At 36.3% G+C, this 14,220-nt stretch overlaps 1 protein-coding gene across 1 annotated transcript; it reads right to left on the bottom strand.

Annotated features, from left to right (window-relative positions):
• Positions 1-431: 431 nt before the first annotated feature.
• LOC149797933 (chymotrypsinogen A-like) lies at positions 432-6,230 on the bottom strand. Its single transcript, XM_089960502.1, has 6 exons — positions 6,116-6,230; positions 5,771-5,960; positions 4,381-4,471; positions 2,901-3,081; positions 1,685-1,821; positions 432-635 (listed from the first exon to the last, which is right to left on the bottom strand). The coding sequence occupies exons 1-6, from the start codon at positions 6,153-6,155 to the stop codon at positions 468-470; spliced, it is 807 nt and encodes a 268-aa protein (XP_089816628.1). The 5' UTR covers positions 6,156-6,230; the 3' UTR covers positions 432-467.
• Positions 6,231-14,220: the final 7,990 nt, after the last annotated feature.

Genomic DNA, 14,220 nt, shown 5'->3' with positions numbered 1-14,220 from the left:
TTTGTTGTATCATAATAACATGCCATCCTTTTCTTCTTTTTTAATTAAAATTTATTTTTAAAGAAATCTATTAATATAGTTTCAGGCATGAAAAGGTTTATTTTTGTAACACAATGAATGAAATGAAGCAGCATCAACTCTACGGTGCACATTCGCTGCCGTATATAAAGCAGACAAAATTTTCATAGCTTATATTACCCACTAAATTAAAAGATGATTGACTGATGGACCAGCCGATGGACAGATATATATATATATATATATATATATATATATATATATATATATATATATATATATATATATATATATATATATATATAGACAGACATATATGTATCTGTCTCTCTGTCTCTGTACATAAAGTGGGAGGGAAAGAGAAAACAAATAAGAAGGAATACTCATGTGCATAAAATAAATTGACATATGCGTTTTCTGGAGCTGTGTTTATTGGAAAGCGACAGTCATTAATGGTGACCATCATTGTCGATGACGTCATGGATCCAGCCGAGATTCTCAGTGATTCTCGTGTATATGGAAGGATGATCTCCGCAATCGATATCACCCCATGAGGAGATCCCAACCAATACATAGCCATTTGTGTCCAGACACACTAATGGGCCACCACTGTCACCCTGGCATCAAAATGAAAAGATCGAATTTACAAAGTGTCAATTATTTATTCTTAAGTGACGTGCCTACAAAGAGTATCAATACAAAATAAACATTGCAGAAAATATTACTGGCTTTGAAAATGTTCAAGCTCAAACGTTAGGGTAAAACTGCACTATGAAATCTGACAACTGTAATGTAACAAGAATGAATACAGATACATGTGGTACAAGTATAATACTATGCTGGACGATATGAAAACATTCAGGTTTTCATATTTCATAAAAACTTTGTATATATGTATCAGCTATACTTGCGGGTGCACACCCCAGATAACGCAAAGTCATTTAATTGTCACGTTTGACTTTAATGGCTTATCAGCAGCTTCCGTCAAGATCGACTAATTATATCGGCTACACAAAAATGTATTTGCATTTATACATAAACCATTACACGCTGCAGTTTAAAGTGGCGATGTAAGGAAATTTGCATATGCTGTACTGATGCTATAAATAGCTCTCACAAAGATAAATAGTAACAGCAAATACATTACACGTGTCTTCATTTCTACACTAGTCTATTACGGAGACATGACTATTGTGGACATATGTATATATTTCAGACAGATGTTTAAACCGGACACCTGGTTAATACAGATACATATTAGGGGCACATAACTATTGAAAACGCTATTCTCTTACAGACATCTCTCTAAAAAAAAATCTGTTGAACTTATTATTATGTAGCCTCATGAAAATATTTTAGATATAGTAAACTTTCAAGCAATGCGTGCTTGTGTTCGTTCACTGTCTTCATGGTGTGGCAGGTCTAGTCAGTTTTATTTCCTGTAAAATACTAAAGTCTGACTGGTCCAGTAACTTTCATTTATTTATCATTTAGTTTATGTGCATTCATTCATTTTTTTTAATGTATTGGTATTAACTTTCTCTACCGTTCTGAACAGTCTATAAGAAAACCAGTTATGTATGTTGTTTTTACGTTTTATGGGTGTGTGTGTATTTTTAACAGATATTATAAACAGCGTGTGACCTAAGTGTTCAAAATCACATACCTGACAAGGTGTAACTCCGTACGTATAAACGCATATGTTTCCATAATATATGTAGTAGCCCCAGGTATATCTACACACGTAATTATCCAGAGTGTTGATTTCAGCCATTTGTAGGATATCGGCACCATCTGCATTCACTAAAGAAATACAGAAACGCTTTATAAAACATACACGAAAGGCGAAAACATTCCAGGCTGGCTTTAAAAACATTAGACAGGTTTTGGGGATCTGTCTTCATATTGTTGCTGACATTCGCCTGGATCATGCACAAAAAAAAAACAACGGACATTTTCCCATAATTGAAATCACTCTGTAAATTTTACAAATTCTTTCCAACTTCTATATTAGCGATAAACTGTTTTTAAGCATACCAGTGATTTTTGAAACTATTACAAGTATATTGATGCTATTCAGATACAAACCATAAATTCGTCGATTTTTGTGCAATTTCCATTGATTTCCATATCAATTTCTTTTCGATGCGCTTTGTAGTCCTTGAATGTGGATCAAAGACATTCACTTTTTAGAAAGGTCATTTTGGCATCTACGATTTCTTTATAATGATTATAATTAACTATCAAAGACCAGACTGAGGACGGAAGTGATTAGGTATTTGAGTAATAAAGGGTTAATTGTGGCCAGGTAGAACCTACATATACAATATTATTTATATATCCATCGTGTAATTTCCAGTGGAAATGCACTGTGTAAAGTGATCCTTTATTGAAAGGTTCTACTGTTTGTAATGAAGTGCTCTCAGGTTGGCCCGTTTTAATTCGTTCTTCCCCTCAACATCATACACTACAAGCAGACCCGGTCCTAAGGCAAGGCGAACGAGGCAACCGTCTTGGGCCCCGCGCTTTCATGAAATGCAGTTGTGTTTTGTTTTTTACTTGGGGCCCCACGCTTATGGCTTGCTGCCTTGGACCCTGCATACTGCCCTGAGCCCCGCACATCCTAGGGCCAGGCCTGACTACAAACGTTATGCATAATAGATATTGTTAAACCCCATACAATTTTAATGCACAATAATTACTTTAGAAAAGAAAAGTTAAAGCAGCGGTCGCAACTGCTACGTGTAAGATGAACATAGACAAATAAACATGTGGCTACCTAGAAATGTATGACCGTATGTTTGCTTAAATTGGGACAACTTTGAAATCGAAGAAACTTGATTGATGTAAAAAAAAAAAAAAAAGATGCAAAGTAGAACAACCTCCTGTCTTTCCCCATCCGGTGACAATGCAAATTCTTTTGTTGTAACTAAGGTTCGGATCAGGAAGAGAGACCGGTTTCACGACGTAATTAACGTTGACAGGGGTCGTCAATTCCAGCAGGGCGAGGTCGTAAGGTAGATAGTAGTTGTATTCGGGCCGAGCACCGTTGTAAAAGGGGTTCTATAAGATAGACACAGTAGAGTTTAAAAGACCTGAAGCTTATAAGAAAGGGGATTGAAGCCGAAGATGGTGTTTTAAAATTTATGTTTTCGGCGAACTGACATGAAACATAAGAAATTAAATATAACCTATATTGTTCATTAAGCATCGTTTATTCTCCAGGATTATGCAAACGAATAAAAAGACAGCAAAAAAGACACTGAAAGCAACTTTAGCAACTCACACATTTTCCGTAATCATCTGAAAGAAAATTATGTTTTGTTTCTTCACTCTACAAATAAAATTTAGCCATGGATAATGCTGATAGTGATAGTGATATTGGTAGTGGTAACGGTTGCCGTTTAGTAGCAGTTGTCCTAGTGATGGCAACTGTAGGAGTAATTGTTGTATTTTTCATATTGTTGCTGTGGTGGTAATTTATGGTAATGACGATGGCGATAACTGTATAAGAAGAATTGCTACAGTTGTTAATTTAAGTGGAAGAAGTAAATGAAACCATAATCAACCAATTTTGATGTAGAAAACCAATAATACAAGGGAGCAATACCTGTTGTGGCCATGCAGTGAAGAGTTCTGAAAAAGGGATTCAGTTGATGAAACTTGAACGAAAAGATGATGGAAAAAAGGTGGATGAACAAGGGCATTATTATATAATTATATTTCTAGATAATAACAGCCGATAATCATTTCTTGTGAAAATATTTTATGAGTTTAATATAAGTTGCTAGGAGAATCAAAAGCTTAGTACATTTATTAAGTTAAGACACACACAAACACGAAGTAACATACATTATTACACACACGAGCGCGCACATAAACAAGCACAACTTGGACACAAACAACGCTCATCTAGGCATTACTGAGTTATTTTTTACCATCGCCTTGCATACAGTAACAATTCTTACATCAGAATAAAAAAATTAAAATAATTGATAGTGTACAGCAAAATGCAAGACTAACTTGACATTGTACATCAAAATAAATCAGATGGACTTGAAATGTCTCGAATTGCAGCACAATACACCTCATCTGTTCATGCTACCTTAATATCAAATCGCAGTACAAAATATGTCATTTGTTCATTTTGCCTTAGTATCAACTTGCAGTACCAAATACACTTCATCTGTTCATGTTACCTTAAGATCTAATTGCAGTACCAAATACACTTCATCTGTTCATGCTACCTTAAGATCTCATTATAGTACAAACTACACTTTATCTGTTCATGCTACCTTAAGATCTAATTGTAGTACAAACTACACTTTATCTGTTCATGCTACCTTAACATTTTGTCCTTACTATGATAATTCGAGAGATATTTCTGTACTGTTCCGAGTCTTCTATTGTGGACAAGGTGTGCTCGCCAAGAACAACTTGTATTTCACCCGGCCTGCAAAATAAAATCATAAACAAATCATAGTATTGTTTGAAAATGTTTAACATAACTCAACTACATGTACTTTTCCATTTTGTATATTTATATAGCTACAGCAAATGCAGCCCTTCACTTGATCAAAATATGAAAGTCTGGACCTATTTGACTTTCATATAACATTCTGTCGTCGCTGTAATGACGGACTGAGGCCGTTAAAAGACTTTACCAATGATTTATATTCCGCTATTTTCTGTGATGTGTCCTGTATATCTAGCATGAACAGAATTAAGCAAATGTCTTATATATGAAATACAGCTGAATACAAACGATTCTATGACCGCACCTAATATTTAAACAATTACATTAATCGGAATCACTAAATATGATAGCCTTATCTGATAGGACTATATGATGATTCTCAGAACTTTTCTATGGTGCAATAATTACTTTCAGTTATCAACGGGCTGCAAATAAGAATCCATGTAAAAATATGAAAGAAATTTCAGCACAATCTTCCATTTCTTTATCTACTTGCTCAATATCTGCAAATAAAGCTATATGTGACTAGCAGTCTGTGGGCGTATGGTAACAAATAAAATTTCATCTTTAAGTAAATTAACCCATTTTCTTTTAAATAATTCTCTTAATTTGCTTATTGATCACTCAATAAGCTTTAATTACTACTATATAAATAAAATATCCGGGATACAATTTGAACTTACATAAATTAATAAAATAACAACTGTCGTTATGGCTCATCGATTTCTGGGTCAATATAAAATATTTTTTAGCATCCACATCAAGTTGAAGTAAACGGGTGAAACACAATGCATGTAAACGTTTCGTTCCTGTAGAAATAGTCGTGTAAAGTTTTGTAACCACAGCGTTTTTGTATTTTTCGTTCCTTTTTTGTGTGTCTATGTTTTGTATTTGCCTTTGAAAAAGACTCATTTGTAGTCGAAATAACTCAGACTGGTTAGATATAGTTTAGCACTGTCCGTTGTCTGTTTATTGCATTTATTTATCATAATCAGTCCCTGACATACGTGATCAATTGCTGCATCCAGTGTACCTGAAAGGACTGCTATTCGCTATATGATTTGTATGCTTTATATATAGCGAGAAAGAGGGGATTGATTAAGTTTGCTTAAATTTAAACAGGATATCTTTTCAATGAAAAATAAACTATTGCGACTGGAAAGATGCGATTGAAGTTTAATAATCACTGAAACTCCCTGCCTGAGCCCTCTCAAGTCCGCTACTGGAGAGAGAGAGAGAGAGAGAGAGAGAGAGAGAGAGAGAGAGAGAATGTACGGATGGTTTTCCATGCAATGGGCTGCAGTCAGGATCCAGTAAGGGTCAATCAAAGCCCCTCCGCAGAAGTGGTAGCCTGTACGGTACTGAATAGAGGTTTGCCAGGGGAAGTCATGGGGGTAAGCGCTCTCACCACCAGATATCCGAGACTTGGGAATGTCCTTCACGGAATTTTCATCACCTAGACATGCTGAAATTGATTGGAAAATGCATTGCATGTCTCAGCTTAAAATAAACAAATTCTTTTAAATTAAATTTTCTTAGTGACAGTTAAATTCTTTTACTTTTGATCCCAAACAAATGGTAGTTAAGTGCGTTAAAATATGTCAAGAATACATTATTTACCTGTTAAAAAACAGAGAAAACCAAGTATAATTCTCTGCATTGTTAGTAACTCATCAGTTCCAGATTGGTGACTGATATGAGAACCTAATAGAGAACAATTTTGTAATCCTTTGGGAAAATCGCATCTGCATAATTTATTACATTGTTGTGACACGGAACCATTCAGATGTAATAAACGATTACTATCAAGAATTTTTATACTATAAATAGCTTTAGGGGGCGTCCATTAATTATGTCAACAAAATGGGGGAGGGGGAGTGAAGAAGCTTGACAATTGTTGACATGGGGGAGGGGAGTTCAAGATAAATTGAAGTCAACAATGTTATTTTTTTACAATAAATTTAATAAATCAAAAAATAGGAAATTAGTCGGTGCGTTGGTATGGCACACACTCGGTATACATGGCGGCCAGTATAAGTGGTGGAGGAAGAACCCTGGAAAACCCTGGGAAGAACCACCGACCGACGAGAAGCTACTGAGACTCGAACCCACATAGACAGAGGTGAGATGGCAGTGATCCGTAACGGTGTGCGCTTTAGACCATTCGGCCACTCGGGGCCCCCGGTTTGACTATAATCACACGGGTGGTGGTTTGACTATAATCAAACGGGTAGTGGTTTGACTACAATCAATACCTTTGATTGAAATTTGATGTAATTTAAATCACGATACGAAAATCTTACAATTTTGATCAAGGAATGAAGGAAACATTTCATCTGCATTTTCTTTTTCTTCATTTGCAAGAGTTAAGTAATTCTGTATGCGTAATAGAACTTTAAACATAATTCGACGATCCTATAAATCCTAATTGGAACATTTTGGTGCGAGTCCTCCGATTGGAGATTTTAGTTCTCACAAGTGTGTCCAAATCCTAAAATGTCATATATTAATCTAAAGTAAACTTCAAAATTGAACTGATAGTTAAGTTCTTGTCATATGTCATCCGGCATTTTGTGAGAGTCCAAACTGTAGACAAAAGAGCGTTTCATGAATCACGGATTTCACATCTGGTTACGTATTAATGACAGATTACTCACTGTGCATTGTCGCCAAAATACACAAAGACATTCACACCATAATGCTTACATCCTAAAGACAAAACGATTACCTTTAGATCAATATCAAGTCTGGCGAATGCTTACCCAAGGATCATCTCCAAAAATCGAAAGGACAATTACTTTAGAAATAGATTGGGAATACATTCGCTGGTACTGACCCGAAAGTATTTATTGGGATCTGAGTTCAGTTGTGACTTTGCTGTAAATATTTGGATGAAAGTGTCACGTCCACGTTGCCTGTTGTCAATGTTTATGGCACTTAAATTAATGCGACTGACGTAAATGAAGAAATAACTGACTGGTAAACACCTTTACGAGACAGGAAGTATTCGTGATACTCTACATGTGGGAAAACGTAAGCAGGCTTTTAGACCTTATAAATTCGAGTGACATAAATAAGCCCCAATAGATTCATATTTAAAGATGTTCATTTTCTGTTTTATTATAGTACAAGAGCTTTTCTTAAACTAATACCATTTTCAACAACTCTGTGATCATTGTATGCTACTTGAAATGATCAGACTTTTATCTACCCTTGACTATCGGAAAAGGTCATGTCTTATTTAAGTAACTATGCGACTTCTAAATGTATACATTACTTTTGAGCATGTTATCAACCACAACGGGTCAAAGTTTTCAACTATATAAATATCAGTCACTGTCAGCCTCTAGTTTTCTTAAAGAAACTTTATTTGCTTTATTTCTCTTATTCAGAGGTTTCATTGAACACAAACTTTAAAATCTTAACGGAAAGAAATAACAACTTTTTAAAAAAAATAAGCATATCGCTCTGTCTTTTTATTCTTATATTTTTATTCGATAAATGAGCGTATACGTTCTGGATACATAAGCCGATGTCGGATATATCTACGCTGACCTTTTATTTGAAACACTGAACCAGTTCACTTATCCTTAAAATACTGAGAAAACTAGGGACTGATTTTCTACTGGCCGGGTTAGTTGGTCGTCTCTGAGGGCCACTTTTCCAGTTATTACTAAGTGAACTTTTTCTTCCCAAAATAGCAAGAGTGTCGTCCTTTTGGCTTGAGCACGAAGGCTCCATCCTGAAGCGATATTCAGTCCCAATCCTCGTATCGCATTCAAGGCTTTTTCAAGAATAAGTACTTCCATATCTAACTTCACATAATGCTTGTTGTACTGCTCGCTGCTCTCTTAGTTGATACTCAGCTTTTGCTATTGTTGTTTTTTTATTGGAGGGGGCGGCTGGGGTTGAAAGATGTAGGTAAAATGTATTTGTATCATCTGTAGTGTATTGTTTATAGCAAGATGAAAAACAGATTTCTGGCATATGTCATTATTGCCGCCGTGCTGTTAGTAATAATATTCAAATTTCATAGAATTAACAAGAGAAAACAAAATGGTGGGTTCTGGTGGTTATGATCTTTTGGAACAATGCTAACTAGTGTAAGATCAGTTTTCATGTGTTTGGCAATCTGCCAGTCCCTTACATTATATTAAGTACAAAGTGACGGTTAATTTAGCCTCAAATAGTAATTATAAATGTTTTCAAATTAAAAACCAATCTTTCTTTAGAATACATTCTAAGCATTAGGTCCAGAAATAAACAAACATGACTCATTTATAAGTCACAAGGTTATTAATTGATCTCTTCTGCGAACGGCAAATGAGGCCCCAAAAAGAAAACCGATAAAGTAATCTTAAGAAAACGAATTGAAAGGCATCGTATTTTTTAATATTATATTGATTTTTGTTGGATGGGTGTTGCTATTTGTATGGACTAAATATATACGTCTGTAAAACGAAATAAAACACGTGTCTAAGATTATCGCAGAATAGAAACCGAGTGGGTTTTTGGACTCCATGAATAAGACAAACACAAGGTTTGAGAGATGGAAATTTATTAAATGAATTAGAAAAATATATGGTGTATAAATACAATGATTCTCTTACGCTCTCAACATACGATTGATCCAATCACTCTACACAAACATTCACACATTGAAAATAAAAAATATGAATTCAATGTGTAATACAGATTCAAGAAACCTCATGGACTGCAGATACGTTTTAAATAATATTATGCACTATGATGGAGATTAACATAATCTCACATATGGTACTACGAATAGGATTCAAATAATGTCAAGGTATTCAAATGTGTTTCAAATAATGGTATGCACTATGAGAGAGATTCACATATCTCAAGGAATACAACTAATAAGATTCAAATAATCGTATGTAAATAAAAATGTACTCAAATGAAACAAAAAACTGGTACACACATATGCATCTTGACCCTTGTACAGTCGTACGATTCATGAACTGATGAGCCGCACAGTTTCACCGAGTCCTTGGGTTGGCCCACACTTTTATCGGCCGCTCGCACCCTTCACGGATCCACCACATGTACAGTCATACTTATACACACTTCCAGACAGCATACAGCACCCTTGAATTAGCTACGTCTACTTCCGTGGCTCCACCACATGTACAGACATACGTACATGCATACATACGCATCGACAGCACGCAGCCCTAAATACTCTGGAAACTCCAGGCAGCTGTAAACAGCTTCAGACAGCTCTAGTCATAGTCAGCTACAATAAAACCAAACTGGTCATAATAATGGATTCTGTAAAATCTCTAGATATATGCTAATACATTAACCTCTAATAGCAACTTGTAATTCAAAGTTCGAATCTGCGTTGTAATAAATACATCATTACACGATATGACATTACAAACTGAATTAACTTCGCATATCAAATGAAATATAAATGTAACACCCCTATGGCTGGAGAACAATGGAGAGCGTACACTCCTTGACGAGATCCAAAACGACCAGTGTCGGTTAGAAATTGATCTTCCTTAAATGCATTGGAGAGTGAGTAATAGTCAGGGTAAAATACCCGTGCATATCATGTTTTTAATGTCCCTCGTCGCAAGTAATTTCCGGCGAGGTACATGTTAGTACAGTCGCTTACCTAGAAAAATACTTATTCACCCTATATAAGTTGTACGCATGTACAACCAAAAATAGTCAAATAGTTCTAAGGCAAAACCAATTTATTTTTTTGCCTAATTCTGTGATAAAGATAAATTTTCTTCTCAGCTATTGTAAGCTAGATTTACCCTCTTTAACATACCCCTAAGAATGGTTGCCTTCTAGTATATAGAAGTTCAACATAGACAGTGGTAAACAAATATCTGTCTAATACAGATTTTATATTTAGGTACGTACTGTTCCTACTTATAATTTGGAAACATAGTCTATTTAAACTATTTTTTAGAATAATATCAACGCAAATGTATGACAAAGTCTTTAGTAACAGTGGTATACTTGAAAACTTGATACAAGAAATAACACTGGTTTTAGATACGGAGTGTGTGTGTGTGTGTGTGTGTGTGTGTGTGTGTGTGATTTGGATTTTTAACGTAGCTTTAACAAATTTTTCATTCATATCGCTACGATGTCTGTAGTGTGGCAGTTTACAGTGATGTCATTCACTCACACCACACTCAATACGTTCAAAAGCGTGAATCGCTGTCGTGACTTGGCTGGAGTCAGCAACACAGATGTCATTGAAGGGATGAAAAACGAAGGTGTCACTGCAGTCCATAGAATACGTATCAAAATAATAACGATCTGCAGGACACCAACACCACTGTACTCACCTTCAACAAACCAACAGTACCCACAGTGGTCAAAGGTGGCTTCTTGAAAGTGAAGGTCAAGATCTACATACCGAACCCCCTTCGATGCTACACGTGTCAGAAATATGGCCATCACGAAGACAGCTGCTCAAAAAGCCAACTATATGGCCGATGCGGAGACCATTCTCATCAGGAATCTGATTGTAGAGCAAGTCCGCATTGTGTCAATTGTGGAAAGGAGCACCACGCCAATTCTAAGGATTGTGCAACTTGGAAACAGGAGAAGGAAATACAGAGGGTAAAATACACATCTAACATTCCCTATCCAGAAGCCAGAAAACTTGTACAGGCCAAAACAGCTCCTTCTGGCCCATCCTTCTCCACTGTAGTGAAGAATAATCCCAAAACAACGAAGGACGCTCAAACACAGACAGATTTACCTGATTCAACACCAAGCCTATATACGCCCCATTACCAAGCACAGAAAAACTCGGCATCTACTCAAACAACCTTCATTAATAGCCCACCAACGAAATCACCAAAGAATAAAAACAAATCTCCAGTAAATAGGCAGCAATAGGGGTCAGATGACCCCATCAAATTATATGACAGGTTTGGAGACATTGAGATCATGGATGCAGAAGAAACTGCTCCATGCGCTCAAGGTAGCTCCAGACCTACCAACAAAACATTCACCCCCGTACTTCCGTCATACAATGGAACTGTCGAGGACTTAAAGCCAACTACTATGACATTCCTCTGCTTCTAAATGAACAAGATTCTGCGATACTATGCTTGCAGGAAACATTCTTGAAAGATACGGACAATATCACACTTAAAAATTACTCCCTCTTTAACAGCTTTTTTAAAAATGGCCTAAGGAGGAGTTTCTATTGTTGTGAACAATAGACCCCCTTATAGCGTCATCCCTTTAAACACAAATCTGCAAGCCATTGCTGTAAGCGTCATTCTACATCGAGTGATTACATTCTGTTCTATTTACTTACCCTGAACACCAACCTAATACCAAACGAATTAGACAATCTTGTTCAACAACTTCCCGCACCATTTGTTTTACTCGAGGATTTTAATGCCCATAACATTTTATGGGGATCAAATCACATAAGTAACAGATGCCACAAAGTAGAAGACGTCATTTCTAGACACGATTTGTGGCTCTATATAAAATCAAATCACCGACATATTTACACCCATGAATGGGTATATAAACCTGTATCGATTGGACAATATGTTCCCCATCGCTGCTTTTGGACTATGAATGGAAGGTCGCTGATGACCTTCACAGCAGTGATCACTTTCCAATCAATCTCTCTTAAGAACACCGACGTTACAAGTGACGAAGCAATTCCACAATGGAATATAAAGAAGGCCGACTAGGCCAAATTTGAAACACTTTACACAGCTAGGTTTAACAGGGATACCGTTTTAAACGACAATAACCCTTTTCGATAGATTATTTCTGTTTTAATCAAGATTGCAGAAGAATCAATTCCCAAGTCCTCACCGAACTGTAAAAGAACCCAAAAGTCGTGGTTCACCAAAGAATGTAAAGAGGCCATTAGACAACGCCGAGAAGGACTGAGAACATTTAATAATCGTCCAACTGAAAATTTAAATAGGTACCGTATTGTTCGGGCCAAAGCCCGCCGCACGATTAAAGAAAGTAAAAGAGCATCATGGAAAAATATGCTTCAGTTTTAAATTCTCGTTCTTCTATAAAGAAAGTTTGGGACACTATCCGCAAAATAAATGGAAAGGGAAAACACAATTCCTTTCGACATCTCAAACTAAACAACAAGAATTTCAATTCCAAACTTGACATAGTTAATATACTTGCTGATAGTTTCACTAAACATTCCTCATCGTCTAATTATTCAGAAGCCTTCCGAAGATTAAAAAGTCAAAAAGAAGAGACACGGTTGAAAGTCACATCTAATAATTCAGAAAGTTTTCACTGTTTGAGCTGATGGAATCTCTGAACAAGGCCCACGATATACATCCACTGGGCCTGACGAAATACATTATCAGTTTTTGAAACACCGTCCAGAATCATCATTAACAGTTCTTCTGGAAATTTTCAATGGTTTATGGATTACTGGTAATGTACCAAACATTTGGAAAGAACCAAAAGTAATACCAGTTCCCAAACCAGGTAAAGATAGCGCAGATCCTAACAGCTATCGATACATTGCTCTGACGAGCTGCGTATGCAAAACAATGGAACGAATGATCAATTCCCGGCTTGTATGGTACGTGGAAACTAACAAGTTGTTAATATCTCCTTTCCAAACTGGCTTTCATTATGGCCATTGCACCAATGATCATCTGGTTAGACTGGAAACATTTATTCGCGATGCATTTATCAAGAAGGAACATTTAGTATCGGTTTTCTTTGATTTAGAAAAGGCTTATGACACGACATTGAAGTACGGGATACTAAATGACCTGCACGATCTGGGTCTACAAGGTCGTCTGTCCTGTTTCATATCAAACTTTCTCTCAGACAGAGAATTCAAGGTACCATTGGGCTCTGTCCTCTCAGAACTGCACGAGCAAGAGATGTGTGTGCCCCTGGGCAGTATTTTATCTGTGACGCTTTTCAACATAAAAATCAATAGTATCACCAAGTATTTGGCTCCTGGTGTGGATTGCTCCTTATACGTTGATGATTTTCTAATATGTTATCGATCAAAGCATATGCATACGATTGAAAGACAACTATAACAAAATATAAACAAGATTCAAAATTGGGCTAGTCCTAACGGTTTCAAATTCTCTAAACCCAAAACGGTATGCATGCATTTCTGTCAGTTACGAAGACATCATGATGAACCTAAACTCACGCTGGACGGAAAACCTATTCCAGTTGTTAAGGAAACAAAGTTTTAGGTATTAACTTCGACATAAAACTAACTTTTATTCCACACCTAAAGAACTTGAAAGCTAAATGCTTAAAATCTCTTGACCAACTTAAAGTAGTAGCGCACACTGACTATGGTGCTGGTAGAAAAGTCATCCTCAATTTGTATTGAACGTTTATTCGATCCAAACTAGACTATGGTTGCGTTGTTTATGGTTAAGCCAGAACGTCATATTTGAAAATGCTTGATCCAATCCACCATCAAGGAATCTGTGAGCATTTAAGATATCCCCGTGTGAAAGCCTCCTCGCTGAAGCGAATGAACCACCTTTATCACATCGTAGAGAAATGCTTTCCGCACAGTATGCTCTGAAATTAAGATCAAACCCTCTGAACACTGCTTTTTCGTCTGTTTTTCAACCCAAGTACAAAACCCTATACGAAAATAAACCAAACGCCATGCCTTCCTTTAGCATTAGAATATCACTCATCCTTGACAGTACCAAAGTTGATCTTTCTAAACTTCAGAA

The sequence above is a fragment of the Sinohyriopsis cumingii genome, chromosome 6 (assembly GCF_028554795.1).
Source record: "Sinohyriopsis cumingii isolate HCF-2022 chromosome 6, ASM2855479v2, whole genome shotgun sequence".
NCBI classification, from domain to species: Eukaryota; Metazoa; Mollusca; class Bivalvia; order Unionida; family Unionidae; genus Sinohyriopsis; species Sinohyriopsis cumingii.
The sequence above is the reverse complement of the archived record's forward strand: the minus strand, read 5'-3'. Positions and strand labels throughout refer to the sequence as shown.